Below are 24,289 nucleotides of genomic sequence, written 5' to 3' on the forward strand. Positions count from 1 at the left end.
GAACGAAATTAAAATATTCCAATTTAATTAAAAAAATCCTAAGCAAAATCTTTTATCAGACGTTTAAGTAGAGTTTATTATTCTAATTTTTCTATACAAATAAATATTTTTTTTTTTAGCTTAAAACATTCCAATTTCTCTTTGGTAGTTGAGTAAGCTTTTTGTGCAACTTAATTTGTCGGAACTATATTGGTCTATGTATAATATATTTATCGTCTTAAGAATAATTATACTGCTTGTTTATATTTAAAAAAAGTTTATTTTTTTGAATCAGAACTATTTTTTAAATGCTTAGATTTTTTATTATTTGCACGGAAATGAAAGGATTCCTCGATAAATAAAATAAGATTTACTGAAACATTTAATAATAATAATTGAAACGACTGACTTAATAGTAAAATAATTTAATATAACGTTAAAATATAATTCAACCAAAGGACACTTACAATCTATTCTATAAATAAACAACGCTAATACCGTTTTTATTCACACTAACGTTCATGTAAAAGTAAAATGGAGTTAAAAACTCATTTTGCTAAGCAGAAAATTTAGCACTTATATCACCACACAACTGGATTGGTATATCCGATAAGAATGATTTGTCACAATTCTTTCATTAACTGGGTACGAGTTATTATTATTTTTTTACATAAAAAACTCCTTGGTGTCTCCAGGATTATAACCTACGAACTTCAAAGTTAAGATTTACATTTTTTCTTATGCACCTTCTCGATTCTAAGTTAACTAACTGGGATGAAGTAGTGAAAAGATTATTATTTCGCGTCATGGCATTAAAAATAGTACACTGTTGAGGTCAATTAGGTGCTAAAAGTGCATTTATAAATTTTATTATCATTTTATTGGAAATAACAAAAACACACAAATATGATTTTTACAGACGAAGTCGCTGACAAATTAGTAAACGTATCAAAAAGAAAGATATTGAAGATGCCTTAAAACAACCCTTATTTATAAGGTGTTAAAGACTATTTTCCTTTCATTATCAGTGAAATGTAACACAGCAGCTATGGCGTTCAACATGTGCTTCCGTCCCGCGTAATCGCTCGACATTAGGTACGCCATAACCACATTCTTCAAATATTCTAAATTCGCTCCTTCCCTTGATTGGATCCTTATAAGCCTAAAAAAATTGCCATTAAATGTGTTTATTTTTTATTCTATAGGTAGGCAGACTAGAATTATGGCACTTGATAGATGCTCACCACCGCCCATAGACACATCATGTCACATGTATGCTATATGCTAAGTATAGTAAGTATTGTTGTCTGGACTGCCTCGTTGGTCTAGTGGCTTGATGTAAGGCCGCAGACCCGGAGGTCCCGGATTCAATTCCCCGATCGGGCCAATAAAATGTTATTGGGTTTTTCTGTCAGAGAATTCTCAGTAGTAGCCAGGAGTTTGAAAGTTGAAAGTGTGTACACTCCCGTGCCTCGGAAAGCACGTAAAGTCGTTGGTCTTGCGCCTGAGCTCTTTCCGGTCGTGTCGGATTGCCGTCCCATCAGATTATGAGAGCTAGGGAAAAGGGAGTGCACCTCTCCTTTTTTGAGGAGAAGGTTTGAAGCTTGTTCCACCACGCTACTCCAATTCATGTTGGTGGAATATACATGTGGTAGAATTTCAGTGAAATTAGACACATGCAGTTTTCCTTCACCGTCAAACATGAGATGAATTATAAACACAAATTAAGTACATGAAAATTTATTGGTGCTTGCCCGGGTTTGAACCCACGATCATCGGTTAAGATTCACGCGTTCTATCCATTGGGCCTTCTCGGGTATTAAATTTAAAAAAAAAAAAAAACAAAAAAAACAAATACTTGAATTGTCGATATGACTTTTTACTATACCTAGTTATATAACATTACCTGTCAATTTCTTCCTTCAGTGTTCTTATCACTTCTTTAAATCGTTCCTTCTCAATCGTCCCTTCACGCTGGCAATCTCTGTAATAATAATATTAGCATATTAATATAAAGATTAATTTATAATTAATATAGAGATGCCACCCGTACGTAGCTGACGTATCTAAGACACGTACGAAACGATTTGCTTTCTCGTTTTTGATACGCACCGCTTAGATCTGGAATACCCTCCCGACCTCCGTTTTCCCCCACCTACAATATGGGTACCTTCAAGTCTAGAGTGAATAGGCATCTTCTAGGCAAGCGCGCTCTATCTTAGACTGTATCATCACTTTCCATCAGGTGTGATAACAGTCAAGCGCTAGCTTATATTTTAAAATATATATATATATTACAGTTATATAACTATTAGTTTCCGCGAACGACTTTGTCCGCGTGTGAGTGGGGGGCTTTAGTACCCTAAGTCATTTTCTGTACCCCTCACAAAAGGTATACAAAGTTTCATGATGATCGATTGAGAAGTTAAGACGCGTAACAAACAAACAAATAAACAAACTCACTTTCACATTTATATTAATAGTTTTAAAGGATTAAATAATATTCAATATTTTTTTAAACGACGCGGTTCGTCGTTGGCGTGGTTGGTGGATGCTAGCCTTTCACGCCGAAGGTTGTGGTTACGATTCCCACCCAGGACAGATATTTGTGGGCATAAACATGTCTGTTTGTCCTGAGTCTGGGTGTAATTATCTATATAGGTATGTATCTACAAAAGAAAAATAGTATATGTAGTATAACAGTTGTCTAGTTTCCATAGCAAAAGCTCTGTACAAGCTTAATTTGGGATCAGATGGCCGTGTGTGAAAAATATTGGGATATTATTATAAACAAACTATTAAAAAAAAAGTTATTGAAATATTTTTAAACTCTATGATTCGATTTGAATGTAAAAATAAATTTTAATGAATGTTATAAATATTAAATAAATACAATTTGATGGTTTAGTTTTGAGATGTTCAAGTCAATAAATAAAGTATTTAAAAGCCATCTTACCTAAACTGTCCTTCTAGAATGTGCTTCTCCCGCCTCAGTTGTGTGATGTCGAGATCCTTCCTCGCCAGCTCGTGCGCGTAGTGCAACATGTGCGGGGGGGCCGTGCCGTCCTTTACAACAAACAAACATTACACCAGTTTAAAATACTTTCATAATAATAATAATATCTTTATTCCTCAGGCAAGAAGGCCCATACTTTTGGTACATGATAATTAAATATAACATTACATAATATACATTAATAATTAGAATCACAATCACACTCATAATCACAGTACAGTAACAGCCTGTTAATGTCCCACTGCTGGGCTAAGGCCTCCTCTCCCTTTTGAGAAGAAGGTTTGGAGCTTATTCAACCACGCTGCTCCAATGCGGTTAGAACGCGGGAATATTAACCAATGATCGATGAGGTTCAAACCCGGACAAGCACCCCTGAATTTTCATGTGCTTAATTTGTGTTTATAATTCATCTCGTGCTTGACGGTGAAGAAAAACAACGTGAGGAAACCTGCATGTGTCTAATTTCATTGAAATTATGCCACGTGTGTTTTCTACCAACCCGCATTGGAGCAGCGTGGTGGAATAAGCTCCAAACCTTCTCCTCAAAAGGGAGGCCTTAGCCCAGCAGTGGGACATTAACAGGCTGTTACTGTTGTTATGTTCATATTTAAATAGATTTGTTTACATTGCTGTAGCTGACATCTGAATATAGATTTTTTTATACCACCAAAAATAACGTCCTCATAATATAGCCACACACACACAAACACACATACACATATTATAACTCACATTTAAAACTCCATGACCGTCCTTCCAGTTCCCTTCTTCGGTACTAACTTTCCTCGAGCGATCGTTTCTCGATCTTATGTAATTATCAGTTTCTTCAAGTAACGTTGCGTATCTGTCACGTTGTGTCTGAACTTGTTTTTCGAGACTCTGTATTCTTGTTTTCAGATCGGATACGACCTCTTTATGGTACTCTTTTTCGGATTTTAATTTCTGAAAAAAAAAAAATCATTTTATTTATATTTCGAACAAGTGGAAGCTTAAGATGAATATAATAGTGTACATAATGATACGAATGTGCTTTTAAGAGCTTTTGTTTATAAAATAGGTAGAGACTATTTTCAAGTGATCACCACCGCCGCAAACATTAACTATTTCTTACATGGCCAAGTACCGCCTTGCGAACTAAAATGTTACGTCCCTTGAATCTGCAATCACGCTGTCCAATCCTTGCCACCGGAACATAACAATACTAAATGTTGATGTTTGGCGGTAGATTATCTGATGAGTGGGTGATACCTACCCAGATGAGCTTGCACAAAGCCCTACCTCCAATATAATGACTAGATCTATGTCTTTCATTATTCAATAATAACATCATCTATGAAAGAGAAACGTTCTTTGCGATAAGAACGAACCATAGGAGTGAAAAGTGGTCATTATGTCATAGAAAATAATCATTTTATTGTAAATTACGAACCAATTTAAAATCTTATAATATTTGGAAATAATTACGTAAAGCGGTTAATTGACACCCGTTCACTATTGCAGCGAATTGGTATCAACAAAAAATATACACAATATCATGTACTTATAAGATAAATACCTCTTCATGAAGTCTCAAGCAGTCAACTTTGTCCTGCTTTTCGTCCTCCAGCAACAATATATAAGTTTCGACCTTCTCCTTCAACACCGCCAACTCACTCTTCAGATCTTCCATCTCGCTCTCTACTTCTTGTCCACTCTCTTTAACCTTCGAACATAAAAATAATTAACTCCTTATATATATGTACATTTCACGCTAAGCAAAACTAATTGATAACTAATGCCACTATATATAACTGATTCTTTTTAGCACTTCAACAATGGATACTTTAGTGCACAGGCGTGTGAGTGCAAACACTGGTTCACAGGGATTCGAGCCCTTCATCCAACACAACAAGGCGAGGAAGTTCCGTCACAGCACTAACGGCTTTACAGAGAGAAGAATGGAAGTATAAACGTTGGCAAATTCCTAACTTCAGACTGCTACTGACAATTTTCCTACAAAAAAATAGTACTTCTGCAAATTCAACAGATAGAGCTCTGTAGGCGAAATTCGGTCAGGAGGATAGATGGTCTAATGGCTAGATCCCAAATTCCGACGTTCAAACCTGGTCAATAAAAGTTGACTTTATTGCGTTTTTCTGCAAAAAAAATCTGAAAATAGTCAATGTTTACACTCCCGTGTCTCGGAAAGCACGTAATGCCGTTGATCGTGCGCCTGATCTCATTCCGGTCATATAGACTGCACTTATGTTCCATACCTTAGCATTTTGTAGTTTATAAGTCTCGAATTCAATTTTCAAATTCTCCAACTCCAGTCGACATTTACTATGAATATTCTCGTAACCATCCAATTTGAACACCGCTGTCAGATCTATCGGATTGCCGAGTTTTTCATTTTCCGCTATCAACTCCTTTTTAAGTATATGTATTTTGTCTATTAGTGTTTGAAGATATTCGCTGTCCGCTAATTTCTCGTTGTCAGTTTCGCTTATTTGATTTTCATCTGAAAAGTTGTAAAAAAGATAATTTAGAAATTGACTTTTTTTATAGAATAGAAAGGCGGGCGAGCATATGGGCCACCCGATGGTAAGTGGTCACCAACGCCCATAGATATTGGCATTGTAAGAAATGTTAACCATCGCTTACATGAATGAAGATGTTATGTCCCTTGTGCCTGTAATTACACTGGCTCGCTCACCTTTCAAACGGCAACACAACAATACAAGGTACTGCTGTTTTGCGGTAGAATATCTGATGAGTGGGTGGTACCTACCCAGACGGGTTTGCACAAAGCTCTACCATCAGTCAGTTGTCTCATATTATAATTACGTTTACGCACATATATTTAGTCTTTTAATTTATTTATTAAGGAAGACTTGCAGTTGGGTCCACAGGAAATAGAACAGGCAATAAATAATGTGTCGTACTCAGAAGTAAAAGCAAACGTCATCATGAGGAAACCTACATATTATTTCTAATGAAATTCGGTCACAAATGTATCCGCATTAGAGCAGCGTGGTGAATATGCTCCAAACTCTCCTTACTCTTCGTAAGGAAAATGGGCCCTCGCCCAGCAGTAATATACAGAATTTCAGTGAAATTAGACACATGCGGATTTCCTCACGATGTTTTCCTTCACCGTAAAGCACGAGATGAATTATAATCACAAATTAAGCACCTGAAAATACAGTGGTGCTTGCCCGGGTTTGAACCCACGGTCATCGGTTAAGATTCATGCGTTCTTACCACTGGGCCATCTCGGCTCTCGAGATAGCCCAGTGGTAAGAAAGTAATAGTGCTCGCGAGACAAATATACATATACCCATACGCGGTAAGACCAAATAATTAAATAGGAATAGTTTTAAGGCTTCATTCGACATAACTCGGCTGCCTGTATTGCTATCAAATCAGATCAATAAGACCAAAAAAAATGCTTTTGCATAATTTGTTATACACATAGATTTAAAAATAATCTTACACAAAGAAAGTTTACTTAACAATTTTTTAAATTACACGTGTAAAAAGGCGGACATATTCCAAAAAGGGTTTTATGTTTTATAAAATATTTTATTATTTTTTTACAAACGCAATCGACAGTAATCAGCATATATGTGTATAGGACATTGATAGTCGTATTGATAATATTGTATAACATTAATAAATAATAATTGATTCTCACCGATTCCGCTACTGGCCATTTTATCAAGCAATCTTCCGTTGAGCGAGTCCCTGAGCTGCTGGATGAGCTGCTGGTCTCGTCTCCGGAGTAAGTCGTATTCGCCGATAGTTTGCGACAGCTCTGCCAGTTTCCCTTCGAGCAGCGCAACTCTTTCCTCTTGTCTTGCGCATATTTTACGTGCCGATTCTTCAGCGCGTTTTGCTTTTATTTGTTCCTTTAATAAAAATAAATACCAATTTTATCGGAAATATTTTTTATACTTTGTATATTAAATATGGGTAGGCCATGTAACGTGATTGTTCGTTCAAATTTTAATAGAAATTTACTCGAAGTACTCAACTTAATTCATAATAAGTTAACTATTTTTATATGACGGTTAAAATCAAAATAATGGTAAAACAATATATAAGTATAATGACAGTTTATTAATATCCAAAAGCATTTTTTGTGTAATGTTGTTTTGTTATTCTATATATTATGGCCTGCGTCTGTAATTATATTGGCTTACTCACCCTTCAAACCGGAACACAACAATCTTAAGTATTGCTATATGGCGGTGAAATATTTGATGAGTGGAAATTACCTGTCTTTACGGGCTTGCACAAAGCCCTACCACCAAGTAAATAAGATTATGTAACTGGGTTAGTGACTGTACAAAAAAAGTTTTCTCTATTAAATCTTAATAACTTTTAATTTAGTGGCAACGTCTTCTGTGGTTTTTTTTTTTTACAATTAATAGGCCAGCGTTTGACCGTCGACTTGCCTGGTGTTAAGCATCGACACGGTCTAAGATGTAGCACGCTTGCCTATAAGAAACCTGTTTACTCTGGATTTGAAGACACCAACATTGTACCTATCAGGAAATACGGACTCAGGCAAAGCATTCCATAGTTTCGCAGTGCGAATGATGAATGTAGATTCAAAGCGCTTCGTACGTAGGCGGGGAATTTCCACTGTGTACCTATGGCGCTTTGGTCGCGTTTGCCTGGCCGTTCGATAGTAAAAAGGGGCGGGAGGAATCAGTTCGTGTAATTCCTGAGCACATTCTCCGAAATTTATCCGATAGACGACTGAGAGTGATGCAACCACACGTCGATGTTCAAGACTTTGGAGCCTAGACTCGACCAATGTGTCGTCTCCTATCAGCATTCTGGCACGCCTCTCAATCAACTCTAGAGCCTGAAGGTGGTTCTTGGCAAAACCATCCCAAAGATAAGACAACAGTCATATTTTAAAAAGCATATTTCTTGTAAGTATAATTAAAAAAATACTGGTGGTAGAGCTTTGTGCAAGCTCGTCTGGGTAGGTACCACCCACTCATCAGATATTCTACCGCAAAACGGCAGTACTTGGTATTATTGTGTTCCAGTTTGAAAGGTGAGTGAACCAGTGTAATTACAGGCTCAAGGAACATAACATCTTAGTTACCAAGGTTGGTGGCGCATTGGTGATGTAAGAGATGGTTAACATTTCTTGCAATGCCAATGTCTATGGACGTTGGTAATCACTTACCATCAGGTGACCCATATGCTCGTCCGCCTTCCTTATCTATAAAAAAAAGTACCTCTCGTATAGCGATGGAATGCGATTGTTCCAACAAAGCCAGTTTTTGTTGAAGTCTAACAAGCAGAGCCGGCGTTTCGACCGTCCTCGCTTCAGCCCTTTGTAATCTCCTCTGGGATGCTTCTAGCGAGCTGTTCAAATCACGAACTCGCTTCTCTAATTCTGCTTGAGATGCTAGAATAGTATTTTATAACAAATTAAAATTATACCACCTCCAGTATAACGTACATGAGAATGGAGGTAGAATATCTTTCACTGTTTTTTAAAAGCTTTTATTTAAGTTCATCTTATAGTATATGTGATCCAAATCTTGCAACTAAATTTTACACCAATCCCACCCAACCGTTTGGACCAACATTTTACACTATACTGGTATAATTGGTGCAAATACACTCAAGTATTCTGACTTTCATTTTAGTGTGTTGATGATATAAAAACAAGCTCAGTTAACTCAGTGGTCAAAGTTCAATAATTATTAATATTGAAAATTTTAGAAGAACATATCATATGAATTTGCATAAATCGATATTTTTGATCAAAGAAATAATGAAAATCGGTTTACAAGCAAAGGCGAAAAAGGTACTGAAATGTTTTTCATTTGCCTATTTATATATACGAGATAATAAATTTGATTCGGTTTAATTGAATTACATGGGTGGATTTAACAAAAACATGGTTTTATTATAATCAAGTTGTTGACGACGCTTTGCTTCACTGCCGAGCACACACAGTACTGCATCTGCAGTGGCGTACCGCATAACTATAGGGTGGCAGGGCTGGCAAAATACCACGGGCCCCGCCCCGAAAAATTAAAAATATTGGCTTAAATATTGATATGGGGCTATAACCTGCCGTTTATTGCGTAGTGTCATTTTCGATAACATTTTACGAATTTTTCAGGTTGGGGACCGTATCTTTGGTAGCTATGCCCCTGAGCGCCCATGCAAGGAATTTGCCATGGGCCTCAGTTGGTACAGTTACGCCACCTGGTACTCGATCGCAGAGTACTGACTTTCATAAGACACTATATGCAATCATAACTGAATCTTAGGAAACGTCCATTCAACATCACTCTAAATTCAAATATACTTTACTCAAGTAGGCTCTTTCTATTTAAAAAAATTATACTAAGCATAAAGCTATCACCGGTTCAGAATGTAGATTGTACCAAAAAGAACTGACAAAAAATTCCGTGGTTTTCCACCGAGTAAATATGTTAAATAAATAAACCATATTCTAAATGGAAATTAACAAATACTAATTCCATTTAATATTTATAGCTTTATAGTCCTATATTTTATGACTTTTATTAATATTTTGAATCCGTAACAGCCTGTGAATATCCCAATGCTGGGCTGAAGGCCTCCTCTCCTGTTTTGAGGACGAGATTTGGAGCTTATTCCACCACGCTGCTCCAGTGCGGGTTGGTGGAATACACATGTGGCAGAATTTCAGTGAATTTAGACACATGCAGGTTTCCTCACGATGTTTCTTCACCGTAAAGCAAGAGATGAATTATAATCACAAATTAAGAACATGAAAATTCAGTGGTGCTCGCCCGGGTTTGAACCCACGATCATCGGTTAAGATTCACGCGTTCTTACCACTGGGCCATCTCGGCTTTTTTTATAATATTTTAAATATAAGATTTAAATTTATCAATTGGTTGTTTAATATAGCAATAATAATGTTATAAAAAACGACACAATCCACTGATTCTCACCTTGTGCTTCTGTATTATGTACAACTTTATCTTCTAGCTTCTCTTTAGTTTTTCTCTCGGAATTTAGTTTCACATGTAACTCCCTAAAACATTAATTCAAGTATGTAAACTTATTATAAAGTTAAACAGTTTTTATGAACGCACTGATATTCAATATTAAGAAATTGAACTATAAATCATAATTATAATTAATATTAGCATCCCACCAAATTTGATTTTATAATATGTCAGATATAATTTTATATATTACGTAAGGAACGCCTTGAGCTCTTGATGGGTGTTTTTTTTATTCAATAAGTCTAAAATAAGATTTGAGAAAGAAAGAAAGCAAATTGAAAAAATAATTCTTGAAGAATATTTCTTCAAGACTTTAACACAATGACTTTCTTTATAGATAGATATCCATCTTATACTCACTTCAGCATTGCAGCATGATCAGCCCTCTCTCTCTCGCGTTCTTGAATTTCATAAGCAATCTTAGCTTTAAGATTACCAACTTCCGTTAAATGCTGTTGAACCAAAGTTTTTGTTTCTTCCCTTGTTGAAGCCAACATGTTTTCATACTTAAAAAATAAAAGAAACAAAGTAAAGTATGGCTGATACATAAACAAAATATACTTTGTTCAAATAGACTTTTTATACTAATTATACTAAGCATACAACCATATTATAACCACTGATTCAGTGTAGATTCTAACATAAAGAACTGACAAAAATGTCAGTCACCAATTAAATTATTTAAAAAAATATTAAACCAGTTTTTACCTTTTCCCTTGTCAGTTTTTTATCATTCTGGAAAGCCTCTTCCATTCGTGCTTTTTCCGCTGATAGCGTAGATAGTGACAATGTTAGAGCAGTTACGGAATCTTTTGAAGCTAAAAATATTCATTTATTTAAATATGAAAACCCAAAAAAAATTAGAACAATAACAGACAACGCAGTTTAATGTACATGGGTAAAATTGAAATTAAAATTTGAAATTTTAATTATTCTATATAAAGATAAAACAAGTAGAAGGTAGATTTAAAACAACACCTTGATTGAATGCAACACATTACAGAACTGCAGTTGTAATGAAAGTTTAAATAAGTAATGTTTATAATTAAAACAGTAAAAATAAAAAATAAAAAAATATATAATAATGACAGAGCACTACAGGTGATATATGCAAGACAGGTGGCTGACAGGTTGATTAAAGTTGTAAAGAGGTGAAGAAATATTCATGAAGATTAGTTAAAGCAATACACAAAACATTATAATATTAAATATACATATATACAATAATTGCATTTTTAAATATATAGAGATATAAATATACATAAACATAATATAAGAAAAGAATAATTGATTGTTATTTAGTTACAATACTGTAACTAAATTGGAATATAATAATATTTTTCCAGTTACTTTGGAATTAGGATATTAGACTCAACTCTTTATTTCGAGTAACCACATACTTTGCAATCGATTTTTTTTTTAAGCATACCATCTTCATTATTTTCTGTCCTATTCAAGGCCTTCAAACTTATCTCCAGGGCTTCTTTTTCCTTAGCAAGACCTTTATATGCAGCAACAACATCTGCAATGCAAAAAGTCTTACATTATCATCTGTTAAATTTATCAAAAGTTAAATGAACCATATGCCCTTTTGAGTTACAATGATAGACCGAAATAAATCTTGTTATACCTCTTAGTCGAGCTTCGTATCGCTTAATTTGATCTGCCTGTTTCGTTATTGTTGAAATTAGTTCCTGTTTTGATAACGATTCCATTATATTTTAAAGAGTCAAAGAGACAATGTTTAAAAAATATCTATATACTATTAATCAAAATCTAGATGAAAGTTATTCGCGAGCAGTCAATATAACAAAAGTGTATTTCCATTTAAAAAATATCACAAATATTACAGAAACATATTTTTTTGTAAAAAAAAAACAATATCACAACAATCACAAATATTGATAAGTACTACTGTATTAGGTATTCAGTTTTCCGAAGTGTCACCTGCTGAATTGTCATATTTTAATCATGTTGACTTTGATAGGTAACAATTCATAGAATTACAGACTGTATATATTTTTAACAATGTATAAATACATTAAAGCCTTTAATAAATAGTTATAAATTAAAAACCTAGTGTACAAAACATGACCACTTGGAATATTGAGTAAAACTCAGTGTTTTTTTTGGTAAAATAGTCTTCTAATAAGAATATTAATTCTTATTAGAAGACTAGAGGGCTAAACAAAATACAGACAAAATAATGTCCGTGTAAATATTATAATTATATTTTATTTTACTGAATAGTTTAAATTAACTTTTTAACTTATACTTACTGAATAATTTCGAAGGTAACTATAACTCTAATCGTGCTTGGTTATGAGATCTTAAATAACATAATTTAAAGAATGCAAATTTACAATCAGCTGATAAAATAGACTAAATAACTTGTATAAAAATATTCTTAGAATAATAATAATTTTATAAGTAATACATAATTATAAGTTATTATTTTACCATATCAATTTAAAAAAGAAGTATTTTTTCTGTTTCGTCCAGATTTGCGCAAAAACGAATTATTCAATTAAGCATGTTTGTACGTTGTATACTTTTTGATCTAATGTAATCGTATCACGTATGAGAGAATTCTTTATCAGGGCGTTATTCAAGCGAACCCTGCCAAAACTGTAACAAATATAAAAAGCTTTGTCTGTAATACAAAGATATACTTGTCCTAAGTCGAGATAGAAAACCAGTAGGTACTAAAATAATACAATCGTATCATTTTTATAAGCAGTTTGTTTGATATGATTTAAGGTTATAGTCGACACTTTGATGACATTAATTTTTCGGCTGTATGGGAATAATGAAAATAAAGTAAATCATTGAGAATATATGTAGAAAATAACGGCTTAAGTCAAAATAAAGCGCCATTTTTATTTTATAAATTGAAATACTTTCGCTAGTCATGAAATATTCATTGGAAGTCAAATTTATACTAAAAGAAATCACTATTTATTCAAATTAATATCCACTAAACGACATTTAAAAAGCAGAATTGAAGAACTGCAACATTTTTGATGCAAAATCTGACCTACTTTTCTTCATAGGATGCAGGGTGACTTAAATTTACAACATCGGACAACCCTCTATCTATTGCAGCCTAGTATGGGTTCATTGAACTTGATTTAGGGTGACATGGCTACATTCACCCCTCGTAGTAATATCGTAGTAAATATGACTTACCGAATATATTCTGCTCCCTTATTTCATGTTCCAGCATTTGTTTAATATCAAATACTCGTCAAGAATCTTTTTTTTTATTTTGATAATTTTTCGTACACTTACTCCATTTTCGCTATATTAAATACGGTATGAGGTACTTCGATAAGTGCATTGTTTTACGATATTAGGTACACATACATACTATTATACATTATTATATACATAATTATATTATGATATTGGCTTTTATTATATCCGACTTTAATAATTCATTGGTAATAATACGATACATAGTAAACAGAATAAATTAAATTTAATGTAACATTCTAAATATGTATTTAGTTTATAGAAATTTGATTTCTCTTGAACGGCAATTAATTGGTTTCAAAAACTGTTTCATATATTTTGTTGATAATGGTTAATAAAAAGGGATAAATAAAAGAATATTTTTTACATTATTGCTAATGTCGATATTTAATGTCTATATCAATATTCCCTACTCAGATTACATTCGTTGACATTTCAAGATTAATGTATTGTAAGCCAAACATTTCAACACATTGTCGGCGATTTGTACTCTGTCTTACAATTCTATCTATGTCCTAGGCCAAACCTTACGTTACAGAACCCAAACCTGCCCAGAACAAAAAAAAAAAACAAAATTTATTAAATGTTAGGGATAAATAAACGCTTAAAATTGAATATGTTAGTTAATAACTGATACTATACTAAACAAATAAATAGCACGAAAAAAGTAAAAACAAAACAATAAATGGGTCAGGTGCGTTTTTAATCGATGCCGACAAAATGGTGTTAACCATTTTAGTCGGTGTATGGATGGCGACAAAAACGATATTGGCGTGAACATTCTCATATAACGCTGTGCTTCTCCATTCAATTGTAAGCATATATTCAAGTCAGGGACAACACAACACGAACTATGCTATACTTTTAAATTCATAATCCAAAATATTTTGGGCAACAACACAAATACATATTTTGAGCACATCATTATTTATATGTCTGAGTTTGTAATTCGATGTTTGTTTCAAGTAAGAAATATATTGGTAACATTTAATAATTACTTATCATTATTGTTTAAGACGTGGAAGAACTTTATCATTAACTAATTTAGATGGTTTTGGACATAAATTTATTATTTGAGATTCATGTACCGACATTTACTTTAGTTTTTTTTTCTTATATATTTAATTAAAAGGGTTATTACGAAAGTTCTTATAATAATATAAATGTAATATAGATCACAAAATGTACTAATAATGAGTGATACCAGCGATGTGATTGAAAAAAAAAAAATGAATTAATCTACTTTGTACTACATTAATTTCAAATATCGTGCGAGTATTGCGTATAACTTTAGGTGATTTGTAATGTTATACGAAAAAAAAAAACTATTTCAAATTGCGATACTTGCAAAATTTTTGTTTACAACCCAAAATATTTTGAAATATATTATCTATTGTGAGGTACATTCACCTGTGACTAGTTTTGTACACACCATTCGTTATAATTTCGTGTGCTTCGTATTATACTTATGTAAAAACACCACACCAACATAATTTTTAAACCAAAAACCTAAGCTACATTTAAATTACAGAACACAGTTTTTATTTTTAAATACTTAAGGTACTTAAACATTTAACGTTGCGCAAATTATAAGTGACTAGTACAATGAAGTTAAGTACTTTAATAAATAATTATTTATCTTAATGAAATATTTATACTTACCAGTAGTTACCTTAATACACTCACATCATATACGTTGACTGTCCACTTCGTGTTCATAAAAAAATATGAATCGAATCATATAGTCAATCATTATTCTATAAAAATCGCGAGAACATTGACTTAATTAATTCAGATCGTACAGATATTCCGGCTCAGCAACGTGAATGATGTGCGTTAACTTTTATAGAAATTAAATATACTTATTACAAAAATGCATTATACAAGCCCCATTCATTTGAGAAATTCTGACCTCAGCAGTACTTTTCAATGATATGCGTTTACCATTTATCTAGAAATAATTTAGCTATGACGAAAAACTACTAAACATGAATAGTTTGCATTAAATATAAATAATGAGAAAGGTATAAGGTATAATATAAGGTTGAATTACTGATTATTTTATACCCAACTAATTTTGAACTTACGCTAATACAATATATTAATAATTATAACATCAAAAGAAATCTATAATAGTTCTATTTACTAATACGATAATAAATTATTAATTATACATTACTTAAATATAATAATAAATAGCGATTATACAATCAAATGAATTAGAGAGACAATATCATGAAAGTCAAATAGCAAAGACATAGGTCATTTTAGATCTCCTATGCTTTGCAACACACTACAAAAGCCTCAGAGCCATTATACTTAGATACCGATGAGCGCTAGTCTTTTCATGTTAAATTCTGTATCACCGGTAACTATTTATAATGAGACTGTTCTTGAAGGATAACCAAGAGTTGCTTGAAGCAAAATATTCGAGATGGTATCCTCCAGAAAATATTTTAAACAACTTGACTCCTAATATAAACATACAAATGTGCCCGCAAATAGAATGCGTCATATTCAAGATTACAAAATTTTGTTTCATAAAATGTTGATCGATTAAAAATTTTCGTCATGGTCCTCCAACATCATAATTTTGATTGAGATATTTGGCTGATTCAAATGCGAATTGTCAAAGCAAACATTTTTTTCCATCCATAGAAGATTTTTATATGCAAACAAAAGTTAACAATTTAAATTAGGTACATATTTAATTAATATGGCTCTATGCTAAGCGATTTTTTAATAAATCTTACATAGGACTTTGTGCATGAGTCAAGCTCCAGATTATCATTAATCGTCATCATTAATGATAGATCCTTATTTTATTTTTAATTAAAATAGAAGCTTCTATGGAAGTAGTTTATAAATAATGTATTCATGAATATTTAATCTAATGATTAAATCAGTCATATTTTTGACATCTTTGGTAGACTTACACAAAAACACATTCGGTGTACACTTTTGTTTTTAAATATACAATATATTATTGCTGAATTACTATTTCCATGTATAAATAGATGTTTATAATTGCACTGTTATCATAATATATATTCTCATTTTTTTTTACTTATAGTAAATTTTAATATTGCACTGGTGATATTTGTAAAAATAAATAATTTCTTTTTATTTCAGATAGTGATCTATCAACATAATTTTTTTATGTTAATTATTTTTCATTAGCTTTATGGAAAGGTAAAACGTGGACTATGTCTCTCATGCTCACTGTTTTATCTGTGGTTACTTATTATGACTTACATTCTCCTTAAATCTTTACAAATTAGATAAAGGACTAAATTAGACATCTTAGAGAAATAAACATGAGAGTCAAAGAGTCATCATTGTAATAGTAGCTAGCTTTACATATGTCAATATTTTAAGTCACAAGACTATTTGTTTGTTAATTATGCAAAAAAATCTGTCATTTTATGATTACAGAGTATTATAGTTTATGTATCTATAAGAAATTTAATGGAATAAGACAAGTGAATGAGTGACATTTAGATCAGCTTATTCACAATTTTGGACATTAAAATGATTTAACTTTTAAATGTATGAATTGTCCTTATTTAAACAATACTTTCCTTAGCCATTACTGTGATGTTACTTATGTGTGACAAGTTTGTTTGTACTTTTATAATGAACACTGGTTTAGAATTGGTGTCATGTCATGATTTGCATCACTATTACCTATCAATGCTAAGATTAATCAATCTGATGACAAACCATGACAGAGTTTAAGATCAACATTTTGCATTAACTACAATTTATTGACTAGATTTTAAATAGTTTAGGATTTACTCTTATTGGTCTTGAAGCTGACCTGCAGCACTTGACCATTTAAGGAGTAGCCGTTCAATGACTGAATAGCAACAACGGCCTCATCATAATTAGTCATAGTAACGAAACCATAACCTTTACACTTGTTGGTTGTCGGATCTCTTATTATTTTAACGCTCTGGACGGCACCGAAGGGGCCGAATAATTGCCAAAGAATGCTTTCTTCCGTATCAGCTCCAATATTGTACACAAAGATGCACCAGCCAGAACCGCCCAAAGCATTACCTTGTACAAGAGGATCAGCTAATGGGGAATACCGCTGGAGACCTTTATTAATAGCAAGAAGTGCCTTACCAGCAGGCCCTAGGAAACGGCGAACAGTAGGTGGAGCCAAGTATGTAGCTAACGGAGCAAGTGCCTTGTTCTGGTTACTCGGATTATTTGCACATTTGACTGTCATAGGCCCTGTACCTCCTGGTGGCACAGTACCATTCAGCTCACGTATAGCACTCTCAGCTTCAATTCTCTGATCATATCTTATAAATGCTACACCTCTTGATGGTCCCTGAAGACTTTGTTCATCAATCCCTGCTTGCAGTAAATGTCCTACATTTACATTCTCATGCAGGATCCTAGAACTGATTATTGTGCCATAAGGGCTAAACAGCTTCTCCAAATCTTGCTGTGTCATGTGTTTAGGCAAACCAGAAACGTATAGATTGGCGCCTTTAATGGCATCGGAGCTCGGACGGGCGTAAGACACTTTTATGATTTTATTTTGTAATCGAAGACCATTCAGTGTGTTCACTGCCTTTTCAGCATCTTCTGGCTTATGGTAATTTACGAAGGCATACCCAAGACTTTGTCCATTCAGAATGTGGTCGGGAAACACGGTCACCTTGTCTCTTATTAACTTGCAGCTCTCCACTTCACCTACACTCGAAAATAGTGATCTTATCTCTTCTTGAGTCATTGTTTGTGGCAAATAATTAACTATAAGATTAGTCTTAGATTCATTATTGCATGGTTGAACTTTACTACCATTTTGCGTAGGCTGATTTGCATTTACGGCATCAAGTGTATTAGCCATCATTTTCACTTAAATATTTACACCGAAATGAAAGAAATTTCACCGGAATGGAGCCCGGGGGGTTTAAAACAGATAAATCTGAATTAGAACATAGATTTCTCACACGTAATATGAACTTCAGCTCGCGTTGGTTGAAAGCATATGCAAGGAAAGAAAATCAATAAGATGCTGTTCACTCTCGTACTTATCCCGTTTTAGGTGGTACGGTACCAAGTCCGTTGAATCAAAACGTAAGCAGAAACACAAATAAACTTTAGTTTATTAGATATTATAGAAAATACTAAAGTAAAGTGAAAAGGAAATCAACCAAAAATCTATGCAACTTGCGACCTATTCTCGTAAATTCATTTCTTTCACTTCACTTTCTTTTTAAAATGTTACTACACTATAAACACATATTTACCTTATATCTTCCGAAGAGTCAAATTAAGCTTAATAATTGTGTTACAAAAAATAAATAAAATAGATGAGTTGCTAATAATGGCATTTAGTTTTTTTTTAATAACAATTAGCTAAATGAATGTTATTTTATTATTCATGACTTCATAATACATTGTTTATCATAAAAAATGAACATGCTAAATGTTTAAAAAAGTTAACATGGTAAGTATTTTGCATGTACCATATGCAAAATAGCACTATTATTTTATTATTCAACAAAACAAATCAATAAATATTAAACTATAAAAGTTGAAGTATAATTACAAAATTTAATTTTGGAATAAAAAACAATTTGTGGGTTACTTTATTTCGATTACATTTATTTTTCACCTTGTGCATATATAGAATTTTTGATTCGTCTATTTTTATTTATGTGTTAAATAGATAAGGTATTTCAAAATATTCACCTTTAAATAATGAAAAATAAATTATTATCATTTTATTGCTTTGGATTTAACTGTATCATCCAACATTTATGGCAAGCACCTCTCTATATGGTAATACTGACACAATTCTACCAATAGGTATACTGCCAACATACAAAAATAAGAAGGTGCATTTATAAATGAAGTTACGTAAAAATTTAAATATAAATAAATTTTTTAAAGACTTTTTAATTCACTATTAGTACTTAAAATAAAAAAATATATTCTGTTAAATACATTTAGTTTTGTTGAATAATAAAAAAATATATTCTGTTAAATACATTAAAATAATATGCTTATAACTCACACAAAAAAGGACTATACCGCAAGCTTAACTTCTTAAATAAATAACTAAAATCTCTCATTCTATTCACTCAATTTAATTTATTTTGATAGTATGATTGGGAATTAAATATGATAGTATCGTGCATTACTAACGAAAATCAAGTTAAATAGTGTTTTCTTTCAGTAAACGAAGAAAACTTATTGGTTCATATTTTTGAAATGTACCAGTATACACAGATAAGACGAAATAGGGATCAAAATATAGGGATGACGAAATAATTTTATTTACTTATTATATAATACTAATAATAAAAAAATAAATGAAGTCAAAATATAAACATTATTATTATAACATATTTTCGTTGAATGGTGATATTGATTTTATGGGGAAAAAATTAACTCCAGCAACCCAAATACATAAAAAGGTAGGTACTCAAATAACCTTATTATTTTCTAATTGTCTAGACGAGCATAAAAATGATAGTACGAAATTAATTGTACGTTGTTAAAAAAATAAAAACAAAATAGTCAACACTGCAAGACAGGTGTATTTTCTTTTAAACATATAAAAATACATGCGCGTTAGACGAGTAGGTTATATGACAAACGCTTCAACGGACCATGTAGGCTTTAAGAGCCCAAGTTTTCGACAATCCAAGGAAAAAAATAGGTTTATATAACACTTTTAAATTTTGAAATTTATACTTTTAATATAACAAAGGCTTCGCAGGCGTCACGTGGAGAGCTTGGATCGATCGCTTGCCCACGCAATTTACTGTACTTGTTGCCACCAACAAGTACAGTAAAATGTATTTAATTTCTAAATCTTTACATGATTTTGAGTACCGTCTTTAAAAAACGTTTTTTTCTGTAAATAATTAATTGACTTTAATCTGAATCGTCAAGTATTGGTCGATAACATTCGGTAACAGGCGACCAATTAGCGATCAATATTTAGTCGGATTTGACTTTGATCATTTAAAAACTTGCAGTAATGTTGTTTTGGTTTGAGTAATCAAGTTTAATATTACGATTATAACTATTATTCGTATAACAAAATGTATTATTGAGTAAACATTTGTAATAATTATTAAATTATTAAAATTAAATATTAAACCGGGTTGATACAACGGGATATAATGTGATTGTAGGTACCATTAATTCCATGTATTCATAAGCCCCTTTACAACGGAACTGACTCATCGGTTGTAGGGTTACAAGAAGAAGCGGTAAGCGGGAAACGTTTTTTTTTTTTAATTTATTGAAGTAACGCTTAGGATCGGCTTTAAAGTGTCAATTCGCCAGCAATCATGAGTTATGTGTCATAATCTTATGTCCTTTGTGCCAATACTTGTGAACAAATCAATACAAAGTATTGATTTTGGCTATTTAATAATAATGATGACTGGGTGGTATTATCCTACATGGAGGGACCATACCAGCGGTAAGTCAGTCATATATAGATATACTCGTATTATTAAACAGTGAATAAGTTTTTTTATTTAAATTATTTTCATTCCTATTTACAAATAAACGTCAGCCAGGTGATATAGCGGAAGGTTCCAAATAAGAATGTTTTCAGTTCTTTATTTTTTATTATATCTCAGCACCCTGTCCACGTCGCATATATTATTTAGGTGTTCTGAAACTCTGAGCCCACTCATTCCTTAAAGATCGGCAATACATCCGAATATAATATAATACAAGCCCTCCGATGTCGCAGGTGTCCATGGGCGGAGGAAGACACTTTCCATTACGTGAGCCTACTGCCAAATTACATACATAAAAAAATCTTGAAACGTGCATTAACTACTCATTAGGTTTCTGATTTTAACTAACTACTACTAAAATATACAATGCAATCGAAAATGCAATTGTGCAAGAAATAACAATTATACTGTGAATTATGAATTATGATAATATTAATTGAACTTAAGTGGTCGATTGATCCAGCATAACAATTAAAGTTGAAACAAACATCTGGTACTATTCGATATTCGGCGTATTAAGCAAATTTTATTTTGTACATTTACATTATTCGGCCTAATACCGAATACGAAAAACTATATAGGGATTTAAAAAATTATAGTAACCGGCAATAAATTACAGAAGAATCTATTTAAAGACGCGATTCCTAAGTTTGTATAAAATGTCATAATATATTTTTTTTAAATACTACTTGAAATCATTCAAATGTCATTTAATCTCACACGTCCGTTATGTTTATTTTTCTATTCTATCTAAAGGTTATAACAATAAAACCACTCAGAAATTTTAATGAAAAACTTAAAAAAACGTCTAATAATAAATTATTATTAATGTATATTTTATATATTTGCTAAATATAAATTTGGTTTTACAAAATCTATGGGCCAAATAGATACAACTATATTTATGCTAATTTGATAATTTAATTATTTTCGTAACTTGATTTTGTGAAGTGATCGGATTTTATAATTAATGAAATATTTATAATATAACTTTAAATAAATAATTTTACATTAAAAACCAGACTAATTTATAAATAATAATTTGCATGTGGGCTAAACTGTAAGAAAAACCGAGATTCTGAATGTTACTTCATTTTATCCTTTTTAATTTGTAATGAAACTTCTTGAGTGCAAAGATAGTATCAGTACATATTAAAAAACTAAGTATATTTTCAGTGTAGATATAATTGTATCCATATGATAATTATATATACATGAAATAATATTTTAAACATTCAATTCTGTTTTCATATTTTCTTAGCTTTAAAAAAGTTATAACGAGTATGATTTATAGATATTGTCGTTACAAATTTGAACCAACAACTATCTGTAGCTATTTCCTAATTATTTATAATTATTTAATATTTAAATTTTCGTCATATCTTTTATAACTTAAGCCAGACCCAGAATTCGTACTCACCAACGGGTCGATGTGAGTGCGTTCTCGGTGCAAGCGTACCGGGGCGTTACTTTAACATACGCGTAAAAACTCAAAGTCTAATCCACATAAATAAAATAAATAATAATAATAACAGTCAGTTCTACAAAACAGTGAAATTTATTGTTTGACCAACCGCTTTCCTTTGTATTGTTATAAATAAAGAAAAAAAACCGATTTTTTGAACACGGACTGAAATAAAAAAAAACAGCTTAATTGGTAAACTAACGGAGAACAATCAGAGAAGTCTAATAATTCGATATAATTGTCTGTAATATATCTCTCTGTACGTATATACATATGTATATATATAGTATATCTACCATATAAAATATCTCAAACAGGTAAGTCCCAGTATGCATTTACGATTAAAAAAAATAAACGGTATCTTTAACTTTAAAGTCGATTTATTTATTATTGTTAAGGTGGCTTCCTACGGTGCGTGATTCTGGGGATCACGCACAGGCAACGATCACGGACAGTCACGTACCGAACCTTCCAATAGGAAGCCACCTTTACGCAGAATTCAGCGTTATAAGGTTATAAATTGACGTATGAATTTTGTCAATTTCTCTATATAAAAATGGCGGTTTACATTTGGATCTGATATCTTGTATTAGAACCAAAATATAATGTGTGAATTTTGTTGTACAATTATTAATAAAAGTTTTTAATATTATTAATGCAACCTGGTAAATTAGAAACATAATTAACTAAAACTCTCAATATTTTTTTTATTTACATCAGTATTTATTTTTATAAGTTACTTTACTAAGTCTTATTATTGTGTGCGTTTAAAACGTAATTCAGTGACGTGTTTTGACGCTGTGGGGTCATATTTGTTTACTGACATACGCAATGCGTTTTAAGATGTAATCGTATTTGGAAATAATGAAATACGCGAAAACATTACTAATAAAACACTGTGTTCTGACAAATAAAATGTCCTCTTATTTTTTGACATTGAATGTTATTATTTTTTTTTTGTTGCAGGACGGGAGAAAACGACAATGGAACACAGCCGTAGAACTTAAAAACAAAACAATTAATTGTAATTAGAACAATAACCAAGTATTATTTGTCTATAATAATATTAAAATCATTATATCGCTGTAACTTTTTCTTTATTGATATTAATCGCATTAAACGTAAGAAATATTTATACATGATCAATAATAATTGGAGTTGACATGGCTTTCGAGCTGACTGTTCGTAACACTTTACTAAGCTTAATATATTGAATTTAATTCAATATAACTGTCTCTGTTTTCATTTCCTACGTCAATATAAGCCTATATATTATTAACATAAAATCGATCTATTTATTTAACCTGTATCAAAGACCGTCCATAATACCTGAACAAGAGATTACCACGACAATGCGTCATACTAATGCCTATAATCTTTAAACTATGCTAGACCTAAAGTTATTACTACTATGTTACGAAGAATCAGCAGTTTTATGTAAGTAAATCTGCGACACGAGGCGACGGTTGACGACACACGAGGTCACCCAAAATAACTATCATAATCAACGCTAATCAGCTGATTTGGTGTAGACAGGGCACAAAGGTTTTGCTTTCCGTTATATTAATAAGATACAAACTGTCCTTGTCTCCGTCAATGCGACGTCAATCATGGTCGCTGAGATAGCTATCCTTTGTCTGTAATTACACGGGATTGTTCACCCTCCAAAGCGGAACTCAGAAATAAAATGTATTGATGTTTCGATTTTTTAATTTTCGAGCCAGACGGATAGCACAAGGCGTACCAATGATAACCGGACCCCTGTCTATTTGATTTTCATTTTATAAATGCACTTTTGACGAAATAATGAATCATATTTTATAATTAATTCATTTTACAAATAAATACCAGTCAAAAAATTCAATTTCATAAGATATAATTTGGTAAAAATAATTATATTTTTACGTTAGAACAAAAAATTATAATACATTTAAAACAAAGTTAAAGTTTGACAAACGACAAAAACTCTATTCGCAAAGTACAATGCGAATAGAGTTTTTGTCGTTTGTCATTTAAATAGTTTCTTAAGCGTATTTTTGTAAAATGA

The 24,289-nt window shown here is 31.9% G+C and overlaps 2 protein-coding genes across 2 annotated transcripts; both read right to left on the reverse strand.

Moving 5' to 3' along the window:
- Positions 1–388: 388 nt before the first annotated feature.
- LOC126771263 (GRIP and coiled-coil domain-containing protein 1) lies at positions 389–11,838 on the reverse strand. Its single transcript, XM_050491053.1, has 13 exons — positions 11,645–11,838; positions 11,444–11,536; positions 10,723–10,832; positions 10,375–10,520; positions 9,958–10,040; positions 8,236–8,408; positions 6,672–6,885; positions 5,251–5,495; positions 4,551–4,697; positions 3,728–3,937; positions 2,936–3,045; positions 1,886–1,963; positions 389–1,141 (listed from the first exon to the last, which is right to left on the reverse strand). Exons 1-13 carry the CDS (start codon positions 11,727–11,729, stop codon positions 970–972), a joined length of 1,866 nt encoding a protein of 621 aa, XP_050347010.1. The 5' UTR covers positions 11,730–11,838; the 3' UTR covers positions 389–969.
- Positions 11,839–13,634: 1,796 nt separating this feature from the next.
- LOC126771325 (ELAV-like protein 1) lies at positions 13,635–18,484 on the reverse strand. The gene has a single exon (XM_050491171.1). The coding sequence runs from the start codon at positions 18,137–18,139 to the stop codon at positions 17,057–17,059; it is 1,083 nt and encodes a 360-aa protein (XP_050347128.1). The 5' UTR covers positions 18,140–18,484; the 3' UTR covers positions 13,635–17,056.
- Positions 18,485–24,289: the final 5,805 nt, after the last annotated feature.

This window comes from Nymphalis io, chromosome 10 (genome assembly GCF_905147045.1).
Source record: "Nymphalis io chromosome 10, ilAglIoxx1.1, whole genome shotgun sequence".
Taxonomy (NCBI): domain Eukaryota; kingdom Metazoa; phylum Arthropoda; class Insecta; order Lepidoptera; family Nymphalidae; genus Nymphalis; species Nymphalis io.

Coding starts and splice junctions, on each gene's coding strand:
- LOC126771263 (XM_050491053.1), bottom strand. CDS start 11,729: ATGGAATCGTTATCAAAACAGGAACTAATTTCAACAATAACGAAACAG. Junction 10,041..10,374: donor GATCATGCTGCAATGCTGAA/GTGAGTATAAGA, acceptor TTAATGTTTTAG/GGAGTTACATGTGAAACTAA. Junction 5,496..6,671: donor AATGGCCAGTAGCGGAATCG/GTGAGAATCAAT, acceptor ACAACTTTTCAG/ATGAAAATCAAATAAGCGAA.
- LOC126771325 (XM_050491171.1), bottom strand. CDS start 18,139: ATGATGGCTAATACACTTGATGCCGTAAATGCAAATCAGCCTACGCAA.